The sequence below is a fragment of the Balaenoptera acutorostrata genome, chromosome 20, assembly GCF_949987535.1.
Source record: "Balaenoptera acutorostrata chromosome 20, mBalAcu1.1, whole genome shotgun sequence".
Taxonomy (NCBI): Eukaryota; Metazoa; Chordata; class Mammalia; order Artiodactyla; family Balaenopteridae; genus Balaenoptera; species Balaenoptera acutorostrata.
In genome coordinates, this window is record NC_080083.1 from 55384152 (window position 1) to 55408742 (window position 24591).

General features: G+C 51.6%; 1 protein-coding gene across 3 annotated transcripts in view; it reads right to left on the reverse strand.

Moving 5' to 3' along the window:
* Window positions 1–9870: 9870 nt before the first annotated feature.
* SEC14L1 (SEC14 like lipid binding 1) overlaps window positions 9871–24591 on the reverse strand; it is a 51545-nt gene continuing 36824 nt past the window's right edge. For 2 of the 3 annotated variants that reach the window (XM_057536161.1, XM_057536162.1), the window contains 12 exons: window positions 24171–24299; window positions 23192–23426; window positions 21832–21941; window positions 20195–20384; window positions 19240–19328; window positions 18050–18120; window positions 16932–17103; window positions 16490–16624; window positions 14475–14609; window positions 12162–12413; window positions 10863–11041; window positions 9871–10636 (listed from right to left, as the gene is read on the reverse strand). In XM_057536161.1, the coding sequence (XP_057392144.1) occupies window positions 10531–10636; window positions 10863–11041; window positions 12162–12413; window positions 14475–14609; window positions 16490–16624; window positions 16932–17103; window positions 18050–18120; window positions 19240–19328; window positions 20195–20384; window positions 21832–21941; window positions 23192–23426; window positions 24171–24299 (1803 nt within the window). In that variant the 3' untranslated portion in view covers window positions 9871–10530. The remainder of the gene's footprint in view (window positions 10637–10862; window positions 11042–12161; window positions 12414–14474; window positions 14610–16489; window positions 16625–16931; window positions 17104–18049; window positions 18121–19239; window positions 19329–20194; window positions 20385–21831; window positions 21942–23191; window positions 23427–24170; window positions 24300–24591) is intronic. The other variant, XM_057536163.1, reaches the window with a different exon arrangement.

Sequence of the window (24591 nt, forward strand, 5' to 3'; positions counted from 1 at the left end):
CAGCAGCGAAGACCCAACGCAGCCAAAAATAAATTAATTAATTAATTAATTAATTAATTAAAAAAAAAAAACAACTGTCTGTCCACAAGCAGCTGCCCAGCTGGCCCTGGCCCTCCCTGGGGACCTGCTACTGTCCGCCTCTTTCTCCCCGCCCTCCCTACCCCCCACTCGGCACCAGTCCCTAAAGGATTTCTCACGAGGGTCTCAAGGAGCTGGAAATGAGTTTGGCCCTGCAGCGGCTGAATCTAGAGAGTCACTGAAGATGAATCAAAAGTCACTACATAGAAACCAATATCTGATGCATCAGAGATTTAAATGTGAAAAAATAAAGCCATGAAAGCACCTTAAGAATGTAGAAGATTTTTTTTTTTTTTTTTTTTGCCATGCCACACAGCTTGTGGGATCTCAGTTACTCGACCAGGGATTGAACCCGGGCCACTGCAGTGAAAGCCCAGAATCCTAATCACTAGGCCACCAGGGAACTCCCCAAGAATGTACGAGAATTCAGCATGGGGAACTCCTTTCTAAGCAAGATGTAAAACCCAGAAGCTACTACGGAAAAGATAATAGAGTTGATCTCATAAAGATTAAAATTTTCTGTTCAAAAATAAACAAAACAAAACAAAAGAGTCAAGGCCAAAGGACAGAAAAGACAACTGCTCCCACCTCATTCAGAGCTTAAGCCAAAAAGCTGGTGGCCTCGCAGGACCCATATAGCCTTTGGGGACCTAGCCTCCCCTCCCCCCCGACTCTGACCTCATCCCTGTATTTGCCAGGACAAGCTCCTTTCTGCAGTGGTGACAGATAAACCCTGACGTCACAGAGGCGTAATGCAGTATTAATTTACCCCCACTCACGCCAAGTCCAGTGAGAGGCAGGCAGCAGCCACTCCACGCGGTGACTCAGGGATCCAGTCCATCCTGGGCATGGGGCCATCACTGTTTGAGCTTGTCCAGAGGCAGCTCATCTCCTCGGTACCAGGTCCCCGTCCCTAACAGCCAAGTCCTGCGGTGCCAAAATCAAAGTGCAGGTGAGGGAGAAAATAGCAGCAGGTGCCTGTCCACAGACTCACACCTGTCCTTGCTCTATTTCCCGTGCAGAACTCCGACTTGCCCTATTTCGCTTCCAAACACAAAGGGTCTCCTACTTGCTTGTCTGTGGGTTGGCAGAGAGCGGTTCTGAAATAGGTAATCAGGTCCCAGGAAGCTGAGCGCCACCCTCCCCATACACCCACCCACCGACCACCAGGAACCCTTCCCCTCCTCCAGGCTTCTCCTACATGGTCTGTAGGGCACGGATCCTCCAGAGACCTCCGCAGGGTCAACACAGACCCAGCGTGTGCACATACACACACACGCACACATGCATGCACACGCATGCACACACATGCCAATGCCTGGGGCCGCGAGGGGGGCGACATCCCCTCCGGGAAGCGCTGCAGGGACAGGGCTGCCCGGCAGGGCTCAGGGTTTACCTGTCAGCGGGTGGCTCCGGACAGAACTTCTGGAAACGCGGCAGGTGCCTCCCCTCGCCCTCTGGGCTGCCCTGCCACTGGGCCTGCGCCGCCTTCCTCACCAGGCCCGGCAGCCCGGCACCCAGGGCCCAGGATTCTTCCAGGGGCCACCGAACGTGTCTTAACTTTTCTTAAAATCAGAAGGAAACATGAGCACAGCCGTCCCTTGGTTTCTGGGGGGAGTGGCTCCAGGCGCCCCCGTGGCGCCCAGACCCCGCGGCTGCGTGAATCCCTCACCCGGAATTCCGCCCGCGGCTGCGGATTTCGCATCCGCAGATTCGCTCCAAGCAGCCACGGTCAGTTGAATCTGAGGATGCGAAACCCGCGGCCGCGGAGGGCCCGACTGTGTCCCAGGGCTGAGTGTATAATGAGTGCAGACTGGATTACGTGCATCTTTCTGCCTCCAGACAGAAACGTCCTCCGCCACCTTGTCGAATAGAGGAAGGCGAACGTGCCCGGCCCGTGGGATCAGAATAACGCCCTGACTGCGAGGCCGGAACGATGAGAACGCCACTCTCACTGCACAGATATTTCGGGATGTCTGCCCCGTGGCAGGCACTGTCCTAGGCCCCGGCAGGGCCAGAGCCATGGGCAGGGTGAACCCCCGCCCCTTGAGCGTGGGGGCCTCGTCTCCGCCCGCCCCGCCCCGCCGCCTTGTGCTGAGCGCCCCACACGGAGCGCGAGGAGTGAGGCCCGCAGGAGGCCAGCGTGAGGGCAGAGAGAAGGTGCCGGAAGGCCTGGGAGCAGCTGTCCCGGGCAGCCACCTACCCCCCCCACCCCCAGCCCCTGGCTCCAGCAGCAAGCCGTCTGTCCTCCGGTTCTCACGGGCGCCTGAGCAGAGTGGCATTTAATCATCCCCTGTGGTTGTCCCATTTCCTCCCCTGAAGAGGGAAGAAAGGGCACCACGACGCTGTCTTACTGTTTGCCCTTTCTGATCTCCCCTGTGGTGGCTTGCCTTCCGTTGATGCCGAGCTCGTTCTTCTCCCAGAGGACCCTCCCGCGCAGGCACGGCGGGGACGGGCGGGCCCTGGTGTCTCCTCGGACCGGGGCCTGGCTGTGCCCCCAAGTCCTTGGTGCGCCCCGGCTGTACCGCACTCCCCGCGTTCGCAGAGCGCTTCCAAGTGTGTGACATGCTCCGGTATCGCTTGCTTGTTGTGTCTTGACAACGACCCGAGGAGATAACCGGATTCTTCCCACTTTATGATCAGCGGCAACGACAGCGAGATGGAAGGGACGCGGGAGCTCTCCCGGCTCAGCCTTCACGGTGGGCGGATGAGAATCGGGGCCGAGGAGGCTACCCTGCTGGACTCACGGCCACTGCTCGGGGAACCCCCCCCCCCTCACCCCCCTGGGCTGCACCTTCTCAAGCTGTGAGAGCTGGAACCAGATCAGGCTAAGCTCTCTGCCCAGCTCTGCAAGACTGGAATTTTTTTTTTCTTTTTTTCTTTTTTAGAAAATTTAATGGCTGCTTTCTTTTTTTTTTTTAATTTATTTTCTTTATTTTGGCTACATTGGGTCTTAGTTGCAGCATGCAGAATCTTCACTGCGGTGTGTGGGCTCTTCGTTGTGGCGCGTGGGCTTCTCTCTAGCTGTGGCGCGCCAGCTTAGCTGCCCTGCAGCATGTGGGATCTTAGTTCCCCAACCGGGGATCAAACCCACATCCCCTGCATTGGAAGGAGGATTATGAACCACTGGACCACTAGGGAAGTCCCCAGCCTGGAATTTTATTCTACATAAAATAAAGAAGGATAAGCCTATTGATGGAAAAAACCCAAACCAAAACACACACACACACACACACACACACACACACACACACACACACCCCAACGAGAGATGATTCCAGATTAACCAGTTTTTGGTAAATGTCAAAGGCTTTGCAATGCCAGGACTTCGGAGCAGACTTCCTGTAATCGGTCAAGGTTCCACAGAGAAACAGACCCAATAGGATGCATATATACAGAAAGAGGCTTATTATAAGGAATTGGCTCACGTGACGATGGAGGATGACAAGTCCCAAGACCTGCAGTGGGCAAGCTGGAGACCCAGGAGAGCTGATGGCATAACTCCCGTCTGGAGGCCGGCAGGCCTGAGACCCAGGAAGACCCGGTGCTCCAGTCCGAAGGAGAGAAAAGCCAGTATCCCATATCATGGCCATTGGGCAGGAGGAAGCCTCTCTTACTTGGGGGAGGGTCAACCTTTTTGTTCTATTCAGGCTTTCAACTGACTGCATGAGGCCCACCCACATTAGGGAGGGCAATCTGCTTTACTCAGTCTACTGAGTAAATGTTACTCTCATTGAAAAACACCCGCACAGGGACTTCCCTGGTGGCACAGTGGTTGAGAATCCGCCTGCCAATGCAGGCGACATGGGTTTGAGCCCTGGTCTGGGAAGATCCCACATGCCACGGAGCAACTAAGCCTGCGAGCCACAACTACTGAGCCCACGTGCCACAACTACTGAGCCCACGAGCCACAACCACTGAAGCCTGCACACCTAGAGCCCATGCTCCGCAACGAGAAGCCACCACAATGAGAAGCCCACGCACCGCAACAAAGAGTAGCCCCTGCTCGCCACAACTAGAGAGAGTCCACGCGCAACGAAGACCCAGTACAGCCAAAAATAAATAAATTTAAAAAAAAAAAGAAAAAAAAACACAGACACACTTAGAACCTTAGTTTGACCAAATATCTGGCCCATGGCCCAACCAAATTGCCACACAAAATTAACCATCACACCCCTCCCGAGGTAAGATTTCGTTAGACATGCGGGATGGAGACTTTGCTCCCATGGCTTGGACTCCAGGGGCAGAGCTGAAAGGAGCAAAGACACGCTCATCGCCCCAGCTCGGTGACTGGGATGCGCATCTCCCATGTGGCCACGAGGTGGCGCCCGCGGAGGCAGTTCCTTGGATGGAGCCGTGACCACCTGCAGCCGGCTGGAAAGGGGCTCCACCTGGGGGCTGAGGTTGGGTTTCACTCTCTGGCTGTAGCCCCAGGGACTCAGATCTAGAGTGCAGACCAGCCTTGCAAAAGGGAAGGAGAAGGACTTGGCAGCCAGACAATTCCATGGAAATCTGGAAGGCTCTACAGGTGGAGCTGAGAGGGTCCTCCTTTCTGCAGCCAGGCACTTGCCCCTCTTTGGTTCCCAGAAATAGCCCAGAAACCCTCTGTGCTTGTGTCTCACTTTGACACAGTGGTTTGGGGCTGGTGCACAGAGGCTCAGTGATTTGAATATCCCAGGGCTCGTAGCTGGCTCTCTGTCGCTGTCAAACTGGGTCCTGGTGACTGACCGAGCTCTTAAACCCAAAGGCAAGGTCAGAGTGGGAAATAGTCTAGTTGCTTCTATTTGAAGGAAGAGAAAGGACGGGTCATGGGCAGCACATGGCAAGGGGCAGAGCTTTAAAGGGACTGGCCTCAGATTTTTTCCTGGAGAACTGCAGGAGCCTTGCTATCACTTGTCACCAGCTGGGTGACTCTGCTTTGCTGTCCTGGGCACAGACACAACAAACGCAGGATCAAACACTAGCTCCTGCAGGGTACGTCCCCGGCCACAGTGCCTGGGCCATACGTGCCGGCAGTCCCCACCTGGTGATTTGGGTAAAAGAAGGAAACTCCCAACTAAAGAACCTGCGTTACTTTCCTTGAAGGCAAACTAACCCACCTAAAGCCCTAACTAAAACAAAAAACAACAAACCTTTCTATTGTAAGATAAAACACAGACATGGAAGAGCACACATGTCGAATCTGCGACTCAGTGAATAAGACTGCCCCACGCCTCCCATTCCCTGGGCTGCACCCCAGAAGGAACCACCACACTGGCTACGTGCATCTCTAGTTAATAGTTTGGTCTTGCCCATTATTAAAAATCTAGTAGGTCTCTTTAATTTATAGGACCCGCCCCCCCACCAGTTCCTTTCTTTCCCTCACAATTTATCTGTTGAAGAACCCAAGCCTTTTGACCTTTGTTTTCCACAGTGCGGTTCAACTGTTGCCTATCTTCTGTGCTTCCTGCAAATCGGCAGCCGGATCCAGAGCCTGGATCAGCTCAGGCTGGAGAACTGACAGGACTGTAGGTCTCCAGAGGCACAGCCTATCCAGTTGTCTCCCTTTCTGTGATCTTAGCAGCTGAGGATGCGTAATACCTGTAGCTGTTCACTCACTGGGGCTGCAAAACGGTGTTATTCTATCATTCCTTTGACATTTATTAGCTGGAATACTTTCATGGGTACTTCTCTCCACCTACTGTCAATTTAGGAAAGGCAGGATAAACCTTGCTTCTCTTACTTACCAGCTTTCAAATTTGGTTCCCTATCATCCTCCAAAGGTGACCAATTTTATATGAAAATAACTTAGTAACAGAATTATGAATTCATGGATTTTAACATATTCATTGGGTTGGAAATTGATTGCAATCCAAAGTGTTCCATTCTTGACCAGTGAAAGCCTCAAGTCAGCTCCTGAGTCCTTGTGATATGACCCTAGTAGTCTTTGATCACTTCTTTTCTCTTTGATGTGACAAGATGTCCCAGGCTCCTCTTATACATATCCTGTCCCAGACCTAGAATTAACCATTTCTCCAAGAATGGCTTGTTTCTTCAGTGAGGAATGGTATTTAAAGACCACAATCTGGGTGCAAGGGATTCTCAATGTTTATGGGTTGGTCATTGTTTTAGGTGTATATGTTTCCCCCACTACCTGAAAGTAGAGTGGTCCTACGAAACCCTTCATAAGTCGAAATGGCATTAAGGGAAGAAGCAATTACCTTAGGACACATCTTGATAACAGATGCACAGAATAAATTGAGATAAAGCAGAGATGTTCACAGACACAGTTCAAAGCTGCGGCGGCTGGATGTTGAGATGCTAAGTGTGGTTCCCGGAAAGGAGCTTGGCTGTGCCACTCTCGCCGCTCGGGATGCGCTGCCTCTATAAGGGCTGCTGCAGAACCAACGCTGAATGCTATTTTCACTCTCTGCCTTTCTTCATGAAAGCAAAAACCCTCTTCGGAGTTGTTATCGAAAACGGGTATTAATGTAGGTCTTTCATAAAAGCAAAATGATGTAAGACGAACTCTGGAAAAGCAGGCTATACCTGTATACACACACAGACACACACACACACGAACATATGTTATGTATGTATCCACACATATATACATAAACATGGTTATTCTTAGTATGTGACCTATGTGTCTGTGTATATGTGTGTGTGTACCCACACACACATATATTACATACCAAGACGCTCAGAATAACCATGTTAATTTCTTGCATATGCCGTCCCCACTCTCCCCTCATTTATTTTGGCTGTGCCTCATGGCTTGGGGGATCTTAGTTCCCCGACCAGGGGTAGAACCCGTGCCCCCTGCAGTGGAAGCGCAGAGTCCTAACCAATGGACTGCCAGGGAATTCCCAGACACTCCATTGTTTAACATGAGTCTTGTGACTATAGCTGGTTTGTGCCTCTATTTGGGGCTGATGAGGATACCTTATCTCCTACCTTTGTTGTAAATTATGTCCATAGTTTCTTCTTTTTTCTTTTTTAACTGTGGAGAATATATATCCTAAGCTTTGCCATTTAACCATTTTCTAGGGTACAAGTCAGTTGTACGTAGGTTTCAGGTTCCACATCCAGTCTTTCTGTTTTCATGTGGGGATGACACTACAATCTTCCCAGAATCCCCTGCTTTCCAAAGCCCTAACTTTTCAAACAAAACTGATTCATTGGTTTGCTTCACACCAACACTTTACCGAGAACACCCCTGCCACGACTCAGGACTGCAATGCGGCCTGTGGTTAGGCTCTGTCGACGTCTGATGAGACCTGGTGTTAAAGGGAACGACACACTTACGGATCAAAACATGTTACGGCTTGGTGGCCCGGTACAAAAACCTGACGCCCGCTGTCAGGATGCCCCGTTTCACCGTGGCCCTGAGACAGTCAGAGACGGGCAGCGGGGGACAGGTGCTCACAGCCTCACCTGCTTTTCACGTTGCTCTGGCCACCACTGTGAGAACCTGACGCTAAACCAAAGGCTTGGTAAAGTGGGCCCAGGAGATGGCAGAGCTCGAAGGAATTCGTGGAAAAAGCCTTTCCCTTCCCTCGGGGACAGGCTGGCGGAGTCATCAGCTGCACGTCCTGCAGGTGCTGCTGAGGGAGGACTGAAGCCCGCCTCCGGTCTCCACTGCCGGGGGGGCGGGCTCACAACCCAGACCGGGCCGCGGGCATGGGGGCACATGCAGGCGTCACCCGCTCCTGCCCCGTGGCCGCTGCCACCAAGGACGGGCCCTCAAGGCTCCTGAGGGGGGAGGCCCTGCTCCTGCATCTGCACTGCCCCTGCAGGAGCCATGGACAAAGGCGGCCCAGGTTTCTGAAGGTCCACCCCGGCCACCGGATGGAAGGACCCATTTTGTTACTAAAGAAACATCGCATCGTGGCTGAGTCCTGCTTGACCGCATGGAGTTTAAGGAAAACTACAGCCTGTTCTCTTCCGGGAGCGAGGGAGCTGTAAGTACCGGGCTCCGCACGCCTGAGGAATCGGCAGCCCACAGCTGCGATCTGTGTGCAGGACAACGTACAACGGCCCCTCACCAGCTAGCCACTGTTCCCGAGCTTCTGGACGCCAGTCCTGCGGCTCCAGCGTCCCCGCTTCCTTCGATCTCTAGAGTCTCCTAAGGACATCACGCTCTTCAGGGGAGGCTGCCGATTCACAGTAAGAAAGAGACGTTCTTTTTTTTAAACAGTTCACATTTATTATTGATAACAATAAAAAAATCTTTTAAAGACTATCAGTATTGTATTACCAAGAGTGAGGTAATATGTTTACAAAACATTTACAGAATTTGATACGTAAATAATGAAATTAGGAAAGAAGGTGAATTAAGACACTAGTAATAGAGGAGAAACCAAAAGGATCGTTAGTGCTGAAAACAGGTGAAATGACAGCAGCATTTTAAAAAGAGTGCAGGGCACTGAAGTAGAGTCACGATAAACTGCGTGATCGAAGTCTACCTGCCTCACAGCCCCCTTCCAAGGAGGATAGGGCGATGGGTACTCAGGAGTAACCCTGTAAGTACTTGTGCAGTGATGTGCTGTGAACGCTTAAGGATGCATTCAACTCTTTGGGGATAAAACAGTGCCACTTCTGAGTCAACTCAAAAAGAGCCGCTCTTCAGACTGGGGGAGGGGTGGCCGCAATGCAGATAGTTCTACAAGCGCCCCTGGGCTGATGTGTACTGTCGAGTGAAGTGTTTTCTTGGCAGCTGTCAGCAAAATCGCCATCTGAGACACAGAGAAAGAGAGAGAGAGAGAGAAGGGACCGTCTTCAGGTCCTGAGAATTTGGAAACAGGAAGCAGCACGGATGCACTAACTAACCCTATTGTGCTTTCTGGAAACAAGCCTCTAGGTGCCAATGGTGAGCTTCTCTTGTGAAGGAAACGCACAGCCGTGCTCCGGACGGGCCAGCAGCTCCGGGAGAAGCCCAGGAGCGGCCTCAGCGTGCAGGCAGCAACTGAGTATCGCTGCCTGGGAGGGCTGCGCCGCTCCTCCCGAGCCCTCCCGACGCCTCCCCGCGGGCACACACTCGTCCACACAGCTCTCCCGCCACGCGGCACCCACCTTACACCTCCAGGGCAGGTTTACAACAACGCAACTCAGGGTTTCCGTGCCCGTCACACGCTGACGATGGCCGGCTGGCTTTTGGCCCAGACCCTTAAAAGCACAGCCTCCGCCACGTGCCCACCACGGCACACGTCTTCATTGACCACAGAGACTGACCCAAGGCAACACCTGGACAGATTCGCAATGAACCTGCTTTTCCCATAACAAGCTGAGAAAACGAGGGCCAATAAAAGGTAGACCAGGCTTGGTAATTGGAATCAAAAAGAAAAAGTAAAAAGGAGACCAACCTCACAATCTGACCTGCTTCTATGAAATTGAACCCTTCATTACTTGAACTAAGTTTCTACTCGCCCCGTCCCTCACTGACACACACCCACCCCAAGACACATGCTTACAGGCACACACACGCCCACAGTTTCCTGTCACAAAGAAGCAGGGCTCCCCCAGGCCACAGGCCGTCCCGACATGGCCACACAGTGAACACAGGACAGTTTCAAAACGGCAGATGGGACTCACTGTCTCTGCAATACCCTCCTAGTGACTAGAAGAACCATTTGGGCTCTGACGCTACCAAGCTGTGAGGGGCCCAGGCGAGGCCGATCTAGAATGAGTTCGGAACTAACGCGTGCAGGTAGGAAGAGCAACACACCGGGAGGAAAAGGGAGAGGACGCCGTCAGCCCAAGTTCATGGACAGAGGAAGCCTGCTCTCAAAGTACCAAAAGGTTTGACAGGAGGAAAGAGAAAATAATGTTTAATGATGGCGGTGTTCTTCCTGGCATTGTGGGGAGTCCGCGAGAGCCCCTGACCCCCCCGACCCACTTTACAACAGTGGGTCCGTCTGGCCCCGGAGCCGGGCCGGGTGCCCACAGGCTCCCTCTGAGTCCTTCTGACGAAGCGGTGTCTGCTCAGAAGAGGAGGAGCCTAGCGGGCAGTCACTGAATCCCCGGACCGCGTCGACTACCGGCGGGGAGGAGGTGAGGGCCGGATGCAGGGCAGGGGACGGGTTGGCAGCTTCTGCTCCGCGGAGGAAGGTGGGTCACCTCTGACGGGCGGTGGGGAGTTCATCCACTAAGGGATGGTGCGGAGGTGCTTGGAAACATTTTTTGCATCAACATTTGAGACAAAGTCAACCTCTTAATTGGTATATAAACTACTTTTCTTTGAAGAGAGAGCCCTTGTGCTCTGGTTGGATTTTGTGCACACTGTATACAAAATCTATGGCTATTGAGTTAGAGTTAAAACTACCAGTCGAGATCGTTTCGCGATCAGTGCCTACGTTTACCACCTGGAGAGCTACGTGCTACCTAGAGGGCCAGAGGAGTCCGCACAACGTGGCTGCTGGGCGGGCGGGCGGCGGTCCGAGGCGGTGGGCCGTCCCCTCTGCGCACTGGGCACTACCTGGAGATCATGGAGCTGGAGTGGGACTGGCTGGACGAGGTGGTGGCGGCGCTGAGCTGGGAGAACCCGCTGTGGCTGGACTCCAGGCTGGTCATGGAGCCTCTGCAAGAAGCACGGGGCGGGGGAGGTGTGAGGACCCCACCGCGGCCGCCCACCACCTTCCTGGCCGATCCCACCCCGCTCCCCGCAGCGCCCCCCAGAGCCGGGACGGCCGCGCGGGGCCCAGGGGGACACAGCCCCCCACCGCCCTCCCACACTGATAACGCTGTGAACTGCCAGCGACGGGTGGCCCGGAGGCCGCCCCGGCCTGGACCCCGGCCTCACGCACCGGAAGTCCTCGGACCCGATCACTTCGGTGTAGTACATCACTTTGCACTTGTGGGAAGAGACCTGCAGGGAGGCCAGCATGTCGTCCATGCGGGGCAGGCTGGTGGCGGCACAGGCCGGCATGCTGTGGAACTTCCACTGCAGGATGTAGAAGCCCGGCCACCGTGTCACGTGGGAGCCCTGGAACGAGTCAGGCAGTGCCAGCTGAGGACCTGCTTCCCGTGCCCTCCCACAACGGGTCTGACAAACGCCAGGAGACAGGGTCCACTCGGATCCAACACCGATTACTGACCATCTCGACGGGGGAAGGACCGGCTGCCCTGATTCACAATCGGGGTCCGTCCCACGCTGCCTCCCGGGTGTCGGCCCTGCAGCCAGGCCTCTGCCAGGCGCTGGGGAAGCCGCGGGAGGGACCCTCAGAGGCTGTCCGCCCCCAGGACTCCGCCTCGGGAGGAGGAAGCAGGCGCCTGCAGGGTGGGAGCGCCCGGGGGTCCTCTGCTCACCCTTGAGGGCCTGGGGTCAAAAAAGGCCACTTGGACCAGGCAATGCTCTCTCTGATGTGCTTCCAATGACCTTACCGGTGTATTCTGGGTTAAAAGGATGGCAATCTAAAGTAGAATGCCAGTCTGTGAAAACTACTTTCTCCCTTAATTCTGGAACTAAAGACTGTGATACAGATTAAAATGTTCATTATTTTAAAAACTGAATAAAATACTCTCTTTTACTCTGCTTCTAAGACCACCAAAACACGGACAGGCTTATCCCTGAAAACCGTAAAGACAGCAAAATTATGCATCTATTATGAAGGCCAGAAGCACCCGAGAGCTACCATTCTGAGCTCAGGCACTCAGAATAACTAGCCAAAATTTTAAATGAGCTGACGGAGCATTTAAAATAAATTAGGATGCTTAGTAATGAGACTTAATAGTTTCCTAATTACTTGTTTCTCTCACTTCTATTCGGGGTGATTTTCCTTGAAGAGAAGAACGCCGCCAGGTCAAAGGCCGTTTTAGCAGAAGCCTTCTCAATCCCAGCTTTGTACGTGCACCGAATGCCTTTTCCTTTCTTCCATGTCGCTTTTGTGAAAATACTTCCAGAAATAATTCATGACTTCAGATACAAGTAATGGATTCTGCTGAGCTCTAGGTTCTTCTGGGATTCACTCGGTTTCTTGAGTGACTCTGACCGTAACTCAGAGGACACACTGAACTGCCTGCCTACAGACGCAGGACGGGGCCGAAGCGACACTTCCTTCTCCAGACAGAAGAGCCAAGCTGTGGGGACTCCCAGGAGACCTTACCTGCACACTTTCCCCTTCTTTGCAGATCAGAGGTGACTCCACCATGCTGTAGTCACGGCCCAGCTGCCAGATCCTGTCTATCAGCTGCACGTTGTTCCCTCCTGGGGAAGTGATGCTGTGCGCCCCCAGGGAGTCCTTTTTGGGTGGCTGCGGCGACCTCTTGGAGTGATAGATGTTAAAGACGATGTCCCCTTTGCACACATCAAAATCCCAAGTGATCACCGAAGAGGCATCCACAATCTGAATGAGAATCTGGAAAAAGAGGTTGCATCAACCCACCAAAATGACCACGGGCCTCTGAGCTGACGCCGTGGCAGCAGGTCCCCCCAGCGGCTTTCCCCTAGCTAGGGGGGTACACACGGCCGGGCCTCCTCACTCAGACTCCGCACTCCACCTTCCAGGCCTCTGCTCACTCTTTTCGTTCTTTCACCCAACTGCTCCTGCTAGGCGTCAGGGCCAAGCTCTGTGCTCTGTCACCTACACCTATGGTCCAACCTTCCCCTCAATTCCCTGAGGGCTTTAAGACACCCAGTCCTGGCTGTAAAAAGTGTCTTAATACAAAACAGAAATAACGCTAGACACCACAGAAGTGGTTCCGTGGGTTGCTCAGGGCTGAAGGGCACAGGGAAGGTCACAGAAGAGCCCAGGAGGGACGGGAAGGAAGCATCCAAGCGGGGAGGGGGATTGGACGCGAGCGCAGGCTGAGGGGCCTCTGCCCGTGGCCGCTGGGCTGGGTGGGAAGAGGGCGCCACGTGGCCCGGGATGGGGGAAAGGCCCCGGGTGTCGAGTGCCAGCCTAAAAGCTGAATTTCATGCGGTGCCCATACAGCTTCCCCACAGGAAATGATCAAAGTTATAGTTTCAAAAGATTACTGTGGGAGGGATGTGAGAATTAAAACCAGCTGTAATAAGTTATGTATTCACTAAAAAATTCCAGCAGAAGCCAGGCCCCGCGCCCCACCCTGCCCTGGAAGCCTGCCCGCTGAGTCTTCCGAGAGGCGTGTTAGCGCTTTGCTTCTCATCGAGCAGCCCTTTTGGTCCCACCACGGCCACTTCTCACCGCTGACAGACCCACACAGAATTTCCCTAAAGAGCGGATTCCATAAGCACAAGAGCTGCGTCTAAGCACAGCGGTGGCACCAACGACACCAAAGTGGATCTGAGGGCAGAGCTCCCTTGGACGTCAGCCCCTCTGCGGACCGGCACTCTCACTCCTGCATTCACAGCAGGGACGAGGAATTCAGTCCTCATTCAGGAGACCGCCGTCCTCGATTTGTGCTTTACTGAACCCCCAAAGCAGAACTGAAGTTTTCAGTTTTGATGTAGAAACACTTGCACAGATACCCTGTGACTCACAAGAACACATCACACCACTGAGTTCTCTACCCTGGATGAGAGCAACCACGACCTAAGGAAAGAACTTGGCCTCCTCGCGCCTGCCGGCCTCCAAATAAAAAACTAATACGAATAATCCTCAAGACACAGTCGACTTCTCCCTACAGAGGCTGTGAATAAGGCACACCAAACCTGTCTCTTTTGCTCGTTCAAACCACGGCCCCATGTCCACTTGCCCCACGAGGCACGGGGGGGCCGTGTGGGACACAGTCCGGCCAGGAGGGTGGGGGAAGCAGTACGGCGTCAGCGCCCGGCCACCACTGTCCGCCCGGCCAGCAGCCCAGCCCACTGAGCGGCCTCTCCGTGCCAGGTGCCACCCCTCCCGCGATCCTGAGCCACAAACCTCAGCCCGAAGTCCAGGAAGGGCCAGTCAGTGCTGAGTCCCTCATGACGCCACAGCACACACGCGTGTGAAAACACAGGCACACTCTTGCTTCTGTACCACCACGTGACAGCAAGGAGAGAAAACACATGTGCTAGTTTCTCCTCACTCCATCACATTTATAAAAATGGGCAAATTCCTTAAAAGTAACAAATAACCAAATCCAGTCAAGAAAAAACAGAAGATGCGACTGGTCCTGATCACTGAATACATTAAACTGAAGAGTGACACGTCTTCCCACGGGGAGACCTGCTACGCGCCCCTGTGTGTCCAGGCTCTCGGGTGAGCTGGACGGCGAGCTGCCCACTCTCCTTCCGGGCGCCCTGACCAAGGGCAGCCACCTTCCCCTCTGAGAGAGGCCTGCTCTCCTGTGTCGACATCTACCTAAACTGCAGATCAAGTGTCAACACAAACCTAAAGACCAAGACCAGAGAGAAGCATCTGATTCTCCTGAACGACACCCCACTGGGGAGACCCACAGAAGAACCTCGGTGGGAAGGGGGGGCCCGGCCCCCGTGGCTTCGTCCTGGCACCTACCTCGTGCGGGGCCCCTTTGAAAACGCTCGCAGACTGGTAGATAGTTTCGGTCCAGAGCTTGAGGTCTTCGTTCTCCAGCTCCTCCGCGGTCCTGTACAGGGACTTGGGCACCAGGCCCCCCTCCGGCACTTCACACTGGAAATGGAAACGCAGTTGTGCGAGCTGAGCCAACGCAGTCCGCTCCTTTGAGAACCAAACGCCAGCAGCGCCACGTCCTGACACACGCGACTCCTCGGAGCCGCTTAGGAAATGGACAACACCTGCCATGTCGCAAAACACTCTGCACTACTTAGCAAAATAATTGTGGAAAACCACTTAAATACATGTGTCTCGCTTTAAATAAATGAGAACAAGTTGAAGCTGATTTGCCACAGAATTCACACTAGTGCATATGAGGGCCTGGATCCAACTACTGAAGCTGGTTTATATAAGAATAGTTAAGTACGTATATTGAGCTGCAGAAGAAAACATTCTGTTAAGAAAAGAGTTTTATTCTCCGCAGCTACAGGCACTATTCTTATTATATACAATTACAGTCAAGATATATAATCTATAAAGGAAGCTTCGTGTCTAAGCCAGATCAAATGATCAGTCCATGATGCCAGCCAAAAATTAATAAAGAGCAGCAACTTCTGAATCTGCTTGAAACAGGCTAATTAGAATTTGCACATTTCATAAATTTCCTAACTGACCTGGATATAATGATGTAACACTCGAGCTCATAAAATCCAAGCACTGCCTACATTATCAGCCCTGGGAGGCGACCACACAGGAAAAAAACACAGCCGCCGACAGCGTGCAGTGCAGCGGGATGCAAACACGCCACAGCACCGAGGTCACGTTACACGGCGGCAGGCAGACGTGAGCACTGTCTCTTCAATGCCAGCCCGACGGTGGCACGGAAGAGCAGAGAAGAAGCCTTAATGGCCAGAGTGGGGAGATCTCTGCTAATTACGGGACTCTTCTCATCCTGAACACCTCATGGGGGAGTCGGGTCTGCTTCTGCTCCAGCCCAGGTGCTTTCGTCGTAGCTGGAGGGAGCGACCTCACCGGGTCGTGCTCTGATATAATCGACGTCTCTGGGTTTCTACAGATCTGACCTCGCGCTTTAATCTCACGGGCGCTGGGTGAGTGAAGGTCCTCTAACTCACTTGCTCCTTTGTGCTGCACTGCGATTCCTTGGAGCAGGACTGAAGGCCTGAGAGCTGATTCAAGTGCCGGTTAAATTCCTCGAACAATCCAGAGAGGTTCCCCCGAGCGCCCAATCATTAGCTAAATACATGAGTCAGCCAGGGAGGCCACATCTCAACATCTCAACGGCTAACCTCATTTACTATGAAGGATGATGGAAGTCCCTTCCCTGAGAAGAACCACTATTCTCTGCTGGCGCCCGTCACCTGTCACATCGGCAAGACGCGTGGCCCATGCTTCTGTTTCCTTCACCCCCCACCCCGTCAGGCCGTTGTGCCCCCGAGGCTGTACGGTCCTCAAGGAACTAAACTTCTCTGACTCCCTCGCCCCAGTCCAGGGTAAAGAAGTGGAGCCGCCTGCCTGATAACCTAGCAACTCAATGTGTTTAAAACCCCGCATCACATACAAGAGAACTAGCTCCCTTAACTATCCCTTTTAAAATGTTATCCTGATTTATTGTCAAGGGGGAAATCTTTTTGAGAATCAATGTGATTTTTTAATGTTTTAAAAAAATGCACAGCTCCTCTAAAACGATTAAAGAATCTGATTCACACAAAGCTGAGTGAATAAAGCAAGCTGCAATTACACCGATTCTAAAACAAATTCTCATTAGTATTTAACAATGAAGAATGTGTGTTATCAAAAATTACCTAAATGGTTCTGTTTAGTTTCACCCAGTATCAGAGAGATGTCAGCCAAAACAAAACTGAAAGACAATCAAATAATCCAAACTAAAAGTTCTGAAAATCCTCTGTGCAAACCAACATCCACCTCTGCTACCCTCGTAAGCAGCCAAATGTGCAGATGCTTTCCTAGATACATACCATGCACTCTCCACTCAGGAAATCTGGAATAATCTCCTTATCAATGTAATCCAGCAGGCCTCCAGGACCCTGGTAGTCATTTCCTGCATAAATAAGGAATTTCCTTCTGGTGTTGTCATCAATGAATGGACTAACCTATAAATAATTAGAAAAAGCCATGCAGTCATATTTGCTTTGCTGCCTGTATTTCAAAGATTAAAATTACACGGTGATATTACGTGGGGGCGGATTCAAGTTTGATACGCTTTTTCTGTAAAGTCCAAGTGCGTGACATTAGGACCCTCGGGAGTTCTTTCTTTCCTTAAATAATCTGAGAAACGTTGATGTCTCTGTGCTTATTTTGCTTTATGACTTCGAGTCACAGACGCGTACACATACATGAACGCACGTGTGTGCACCTTCCAAGCGGCTACCAGTTACGCAGAAGGGCAGGGAAACGCACCAGAGTCCAGAGGACAGGAAACACCCTGGGGGCGCGCAGGATCAGGAGGCGGCCCAGCGTCTCGGGGTAATTGGCCTCCACCACCTCGATGGTGCGCAGCAGGGCCTTCACGCCCGGCCTCCACAGGTGGCGCATGTTCAGCCCTTCCAGGTCCACCAGGCAGGTCCACGAACTGCAGGTGAGATGAGCTCCGTTCAGTACACGGCACGCTCGGCAAACCGCGGCCCAGAGCGACTTGCTTTTCTTTTCGATGTTATATACGGTCATTTGTATCCATTTCCAAAGATACACCAGGTTTTAAAAATCACAGTGTAATGAACGCTATTTATATCTGCTTGTATCAAGACATGGGATGGGTGTGGTAGGACTAACCCCTGAAACTTCAAAGCCACCAAGAGCTAAGTAAGGGACCGTGACTCAAAGCTTCAGTCTGACGCACTCAGCAATCCAGCGAAGGAGGCCATGTGCTGCCCTTGACCTGTTGAGCCCCCTCTACTGACCCAGCGGGGTGTGTGTGTGGCATTTAAATATGTGGTGTGACTGAACGGCGATGACCTAGTCTTTGACAAACATTACTGAGTCAATCACTGTGGCAGGAGCTGAGAATACAGCAGTGAGCAAAAGCCCTCAAAGTCCCTGCCCTCCTGGAACTTATGTGCTAGTTAACCATCTATACCCTTCTCTATGCCAACCTCTGAACCACTGCACATTTTCAAAAGAGTTTACCATAGCTAGAAGTTTGGTTTAATAGCACAGACTAATTTTTTTCTGTCCCATCTCCCCACCACCAAAAAAAAAAAGGAGCAAAAACCAACCACCTGTGACTCTGGGCTCCCAAGGACCATGCAGACCTCAGACATGCCAATCCACTCAGACCGAGGGGATGGCAATGCCTGGGGGCAGAAACACCAAACTCCAGCAACGGTCCCTCACAACTGACTATATTACATGCTCTACATATTTCTCTCTAATCTGCCTCCTAGGGCATTATGGTAAACAGTAAACTATTTCGACTTGGTCCTAAAAAATCAAACCAGATTTTGGTTCTAAAAATCAACTAGAAATACTTAACTCATATTCTCAACAAGCTAGCAGGACAAACAGCACCACACAGGTACCTGATAGGCCGGCCGAAGACTTTTGTATTTTCTTCACACCGTCTTAGCCCTTCTTCATTTATGGAGAGAACCTACGTACAAAAGGGCCATAAAGATTCCATGATGAGTCTAAGAAGCTACGACGACTGCACCAAAGCTATGCGACTGACAGTAACATGGCGTGTTTTAGGCAGGTGTGTAAACCCAGTCACGTATTTAGATCTTGACACACTCATACACACAAAACACAGCACGGACGAAGAACATCTCTTTCAAAGAGAATGAGCGCTGTCCTGTGTGGCAAAGGGGACAGCTCCCCAGTGAGATGACAGGAGTCTCCAGGTGGGCAGGGAGGGCACAAACTGCTGACCTATCTCCAGAGCAGGCACGTCCGGAAGTGTCGGACGTAAGTGTCCGTCAAGTGGGGACACTGTGATGCCACACGTACCAGCCAAGAGAAAGGGCAGTGTGAGAACTGACTTGAAGTCCAGCTGAAGGGAACCCTTCAATCTGGAGTAACAAGCCTTTCCCGGACAGATGTAGTCCACCCGTATCTTTGTGCACACACGTGTGTACGTGTGGATGCATACGTACGCCCACGTAAGCACACGCACAGTGGCGGGCGCTAACAGAATAGGCAACAGAATGCCAACAGTGGATATTTTGGGATAATGGATTATAGATATGCCTTTTAAAGTTTTTGCTTGTTTGTTTCTAATTTAAGGACAATATTCTTCTCTTCATAGCTGCCCACGCGGTGGAAGCGGCCCTGGAAGGGGTCAGGGAGACAGGGAAGGAGACATTTGTAGCCCTGATGAAAGACGCTAAGAGCCTGGATCGTGGGCGTGCCAGTGGAGAGAGTACTGTTAAGGGGTCCGATCTGAGAGGCATCTTAAAGAGAGAGCGAGGGTGGGAGGGTGGGGCCCGAGTCAGCGTGGGAGAGAAAGGAGAAGGCGACTCAGAACCAGCTCCCCCGTATCCTCTCAAGTGGCTCTACTGAGTTTTTGTTCATGCTGCCCCACCGTGAAAAACACTTTTATAATTTTTGTGCCCTCTTTTGAAGTTTTTGAAATATATTAATAGATCTCCTTTCTAATTATGAAAGTAAAGCATGCTGTTGCAACAGGACAGCTGTCCTCTCCCGCCCCCGCGGGCAGAGGAAGAAAGCGAAGCCACAGCGGAGCCTGGTGTCCTCCGCCGGGAGCACTCACGTATCTCAGCAGGGCCTCCTCGCCGAGGGCTCTCACCAAGCCTTTGGTGTCCATCTGGCCCAGCCGGAGCACGTAGAGGGGCCGCCCGTCTGCAGGGGAAGGACAGGCGTTGTGAGCGCCATCGCTGATGTGAGGCTGGGGACACAGCTCTGAGGCCCTGACAGGGAGACGGGCTCACCGAAGTTCCAAAGGAGCTTCAAGCGCCCTCCCGCTGAGAAGCAGCAGCTGCCTTCTGTGGTGCCCACAGGGCCCCACAACCCTGCCCCACCCAAGCCAGCTGACGGGGCAGCCTATCAGCAGGGCCCCGGAGACGCTCTGCACGGAGCGAGGGGGGCCCAGCGGAGCTCTGTCCTCCGCCCGGCTCTACCGCCCACACCGCGGCCATCGCCGGGCTCAGCCGTGACCCCACTCCACCCGCCACCAAGTCGAGTCAGGAAGCACCGGGCACGCCTTTCGACGGCGCAGGCTGTCCCGCAGGGCGCCGTGGTCGGGTAATCCGACCAACCCACGCACACCTAATCGTTCATTTTAGGGATCGTTGTTCTTGGTTTAAGTTTCGTTCACTCTCCAGGTAGAGCTGAAATTCTGATGTACAAAACCTGGCTACACGTTTTTACAGACACTGCAGGGGTTAAGTCACTGGAAAGTACCTTCACCAGCACTGTGCTCCTGAAAAACCTCTGCCTTCAAAGTGTTTTAAATAAAGTCAAACTCCACGCAACTAAGGGACGCAGTGGAGCAAGCTGCCCGAGGGCAGCGAGAGGGGTGAGGGAACAGCAGCCTCAGGCCCTGCCCTCCGCTCTACGGGGCATTCCCCAGGGGGCGGTGACGAACCGGGCCTCCACTTGCTCAAGCCGGGGGAGGGCCTCCACTTGCTCAAGCCGGGGGAGGGCGGGACAGCGCGCCCACGGGCCGCCTGTCTCTACGCGGGTCCTGACGCCAAGTCCCCGGCTACCTTTGTCGTGATGGTGCCAGCCCCCCGCGTAGTAGTCCTGAAGGACCTGGGGGGGCTGCCAGGTGTCGAGGATGTAGTCCACCTGGTGCTGCTTCCGCCAGGTCAGGGACTGACACATGGTCTCTCTGGCTTTGTCTATGTTGAAGTCCCGGGCGCGCAAGAACCGGAGAATATGCTCATCTTTCGGGATCTGTTGAGAGAAAGAGATGTTTCTAAGCAACGTTAAAAGCTGCTAAGGGCAAAAATCAAGTTACCAACGGAATAAGACTCTGAAAGTCTCACTTCTTATCAACAGCGAGCTGCCCTATCGCACTATGTAAAATTAGCCATTACCAGAAACACGTTCCTTAATGCTTTAGAAAATCAGCATGATTAGACTGAATAATCTTCATGCTACTCCCATTTTAGTTTCAGCAAAGTAGAGTGAAGGCATAAGTAATTTCTTAAACACCAGATGCTTCAATTCACTGAGCTAACCTACGAGTTATTATGATCTGTGCGCTTTTCTGTGTGTATATTACACGCAAATAAAAACCCAGAATACAAAACAGTGTTGTTGGTTTTGGTAGTGGTGCTGGTGTCCTGACACACAGGCACCTTCTCCAGGTTCCACTCCTGGCAATCAACAAGTTTGACAGGTCAGCTTCCCTGAGTAAAACACAAGGCCAAGGCTGTGTGTGGGTCTCCCGTGGACTGGCTGCCCTTGACCCCGGCCACGCACTCACTGCCGCATGCTGCTGGCGCACAGATGGGGGGCGTGTGGTTGGCACCCCCTAACTACCCCACTCCTGGGAAAATAAAGCACTGAGATGGCATCACCTTCTCTCAGAAAGGACCACCGTTACAAGGAAGTGGCTAGGAATGTCGGTTCCAGAACCAAAAGGCCTGGCTTCAAACCCCAGCCCACCACTCACTAGACGTAAGACCCTGGGCAAGTTACTGAACTTCTCCGTGTGTACCACAGGGGTGATAAAAATAGCACCACCTCATAGGGCTGCTGGGAGGATCTAATTAAGATCTTAAAACAGAGTCTAGTGCACGGTCAGCACACAACAAATGGCAGCTCTTACCACAGGGGTTGTGTTCTCGATAACTAATACAAACGGTCCTCAGATGTTGGGCGCTAGTGACCAAGACTGACAGACTTAGAGAGCAGGCCAGCGAGTGAGTAATTACCTGACACACAAATCTGCCTCTGCTCCACACCAGACCCCATCAGTTGGAGGATTACAAAAACCTAACTCCTTATGAGGCTGCTCACCAAAAACCTCAAAATCAAAGCCCAAGCAGTTCTAACCTCTGAATAACCTGTGAACCACTTCCAAACCTTCTGAAAATTAAAATGTATGAATACTTGGAATACAGTATTGCTTTGCAACTTGACATACAATTGTTTTTCAGCAAGTCCACTCTCTGTAACATCTACAAAAGTGCAGCTAATTATACACAGTAGGGCATCATAACTTGCCACGAAGGACTCGGATGCCACACCCAGGGATACGGATTCAATGACTTTTAGACTGGAAGGGACATTCCCAGCTGTGGCAATCGGGCACATTTACTCCGAGTCACTATGAACAGGACCAGGGGTCCGAGGTTTCACAACAGCGGCCCTGCACATGAGTGTGAATTCTCACTTTGCCCTTGTGGGTCTCCTGGAGCCACTGGCGAAGCCGGATCAGGCAGCTCTCCTGCAGTGGAGTCAGGTCACCCAGGTATCTCTTGATGTAGTCTGCGTCTAGTTTGTCTGGAATATAAATTACAGTACATCATTTACAACAAAGAACACTGGAGCTCGAAGGCTTCCAAAGTCCTCCTGCTTGGTGACGTTCCTGCGTGGTCCCGGAGCCTGAGAGGTGACTGAACCACAGGGACGGGCGACTCTAACCAGCCACGCTAGAGACCCCCCAGTGACAGTCTTTAAGCCCAGTCACTGCCAGAGCCACATAGAAACGTGCCGATTCCTTTACACCCCCCGACTGCCACCAGATCACCTCTGTCTGCAAACTATCAACTCTATTCATGACAGAATGACGGGTGTTAACAGATATTTAATGATATTTAATTCAAAGTTACATAAGGAGGACGCACATCATATAAAACTATGAAATAAAACAAACAAGTGGATCTAGACCTATTTTGTATGTTCAAGAACACGAGAAATCGTCCTCATAAGGTAACATAAACTGGAAGAATGAGATTTCAAATTAAGCATAGCAAAGAAAAATTCCCAAAGTGAAAAATAAAACATATTGCCAAACCAACTAAAATAGCTGCCACCTGCCACCTGTTGAAAAGTAATCAAGGGCACAGTTGAGCCGCAGAGAAGAACGTATGGAAAGATAAATGCCAATAATTCAACAAAACTTATGAGGGCAGAATTTTCTTGTATTTTCTTATTTTACCATGGGCACAAGGTTGAGAAATAAAAAAGGGGTGTGTGCGCGTGTGTGTGCACATGCGCACGGGCATAACGCACAAGAAAGGCGGCAGAGCATGGTGGAGCCTGCCACTGAGCCTTAGTTAACTCACGTATAACATGAGGACGGTAAGCATTTCCTACCTAAAAGGAACGATTATGAAATGCGTGAACATTCATAAAGTGCTCAGAACGGTGCCTTGAATCTAGTAAGCCTAAAATGTGTTTGGTGATGATATAATTGTGTTAAAAAGATCAGTTTCTACCTTACAATTCCCTGAAGATACCTTCAACTAAAATGAAAAACATTTCCTGGTCTCAATAAAAGAATAACTTGATACGCCCCTTCCTGCCCATTTTTTAAAAACTCATAAAAATAAGAAAAACTTATTTTTTTCTTAGAAGGAAGTTTCTTCATTCTAAGAGAAAAATAAAATCAATGTGTTGTATAAGCCAGAGGAAAGGGGACAGTAACGAGATCAATTTCCTGCTCGTGTGACCTCTAAGCGTCCAGAGAGGCAATGGCTCGAGGTAAGCCTGGAGTCTCGCTCTCAGAGCGAAGCCTCTCTCAGACCCACCGTCAGGGGTCCCCACCGCGGGCTCGGGCGCCCCGCTCGGAGTGCTGAGGGGCTCGCTGCTCAGCCCTTCCTTTAGCGCAGGGTCGGGGACCACTACAGCCAACGGCACTGCTGGTTTCTTGCAGGATGAGGACATCTCTGAAGAGGGTGCAAGGGAAGGTGGAGTCCAGCGGGGCACAAACGTGATGCCTTCTTCTTCTAGCTGACGAAGGTAGTACTCAATGATCTCTTTTCCCTTTGAAGCAAAACCGGTTTTAAAGTTAGTATATACTGAGCTTTCAAATTATTCATCCCTCACGGGTTTTTAAAACCATAATAAAAACTGAGTTACATAAACAGGAAAAAGAAAAACCAAATGCCTTTGTGGGTTTGTTTTTTTTTTTTTTTCATAATCTTACTTCCTCTTCTCTAAAGGTCTAGCAAATCATATCTAAGATGGAATTTTTTATATAACTAGTTAAAAGCACTGATTTACCACACTGGTACTCAACATGTGCTTTGTGTCTCAATCCAAATGCTTTCCAGTATCATTTAAAACAAGCCTTCAGAAAGCACTCTTAATCCCATACAGATACATTTCGCAACCCAACTGCCACAATCATCAGCAGCAGCATAAAATCGAGAAGGAAGGGAAGTCGTCCAAGGAAGACGAACCTCACCTCTCAGCGCCTGGGACCCGACAGACCCCCTGAAGTGCCTCTTCAGGGCAGCAGCGCCTTCACCAGCAGGGCCCTGCCGGCACCGGGGCTGCTGGGGGCTGCTGCCCGGCCTGACTACAGCGCTCACCTTTCCCAGAAAAGTCCGGACAGGGGGCGCCAGGCCAGCGCCCACAGACCCCTCCTCCTCCGTCCCCCAGCGACCAGCGTCACCTGCAGCCCCGCCCACCCCTTCCACCCCCGGGAGCCCTGACAAACCCATCCCCAGCCTCCCGAAGAGACTCCCGCCCATCCCCTTCCTTAAAATCCCAAGACAGACTCACTTTTTTAATGTTGCTGGTATACTGTTTCATTGCAATTTTTTCCACTGTACTTTCAAAACCAAAGAAAGATTTAATATCTAAACTTGCAGACTGTTCAAAACAGGTCCAATCTTCATTTTCAGGGTGAACCTGCAGGTAAAAGAGAGTATTCCCACTGATTATACTGACAAGTGAGAATATCATTTGCTCCTCCGTCAACTGGTACCCAGGAAAAACACTTATTTTACTAACGATGGTATTATCATGAAAACAGCGGATGGAAAAATTACACAGAGAGGTTCAAAATCATGAAAAGGCTCAAATGATGTTTCTAAAATTGTCTAAAAATGACTATTAAAAGGAGAGCTTCATTTTTATTCTTGGTTCAGTCATTCATTTATTCATTCATTCACCATATTTATCGAGCCATGTTCTCCATCAT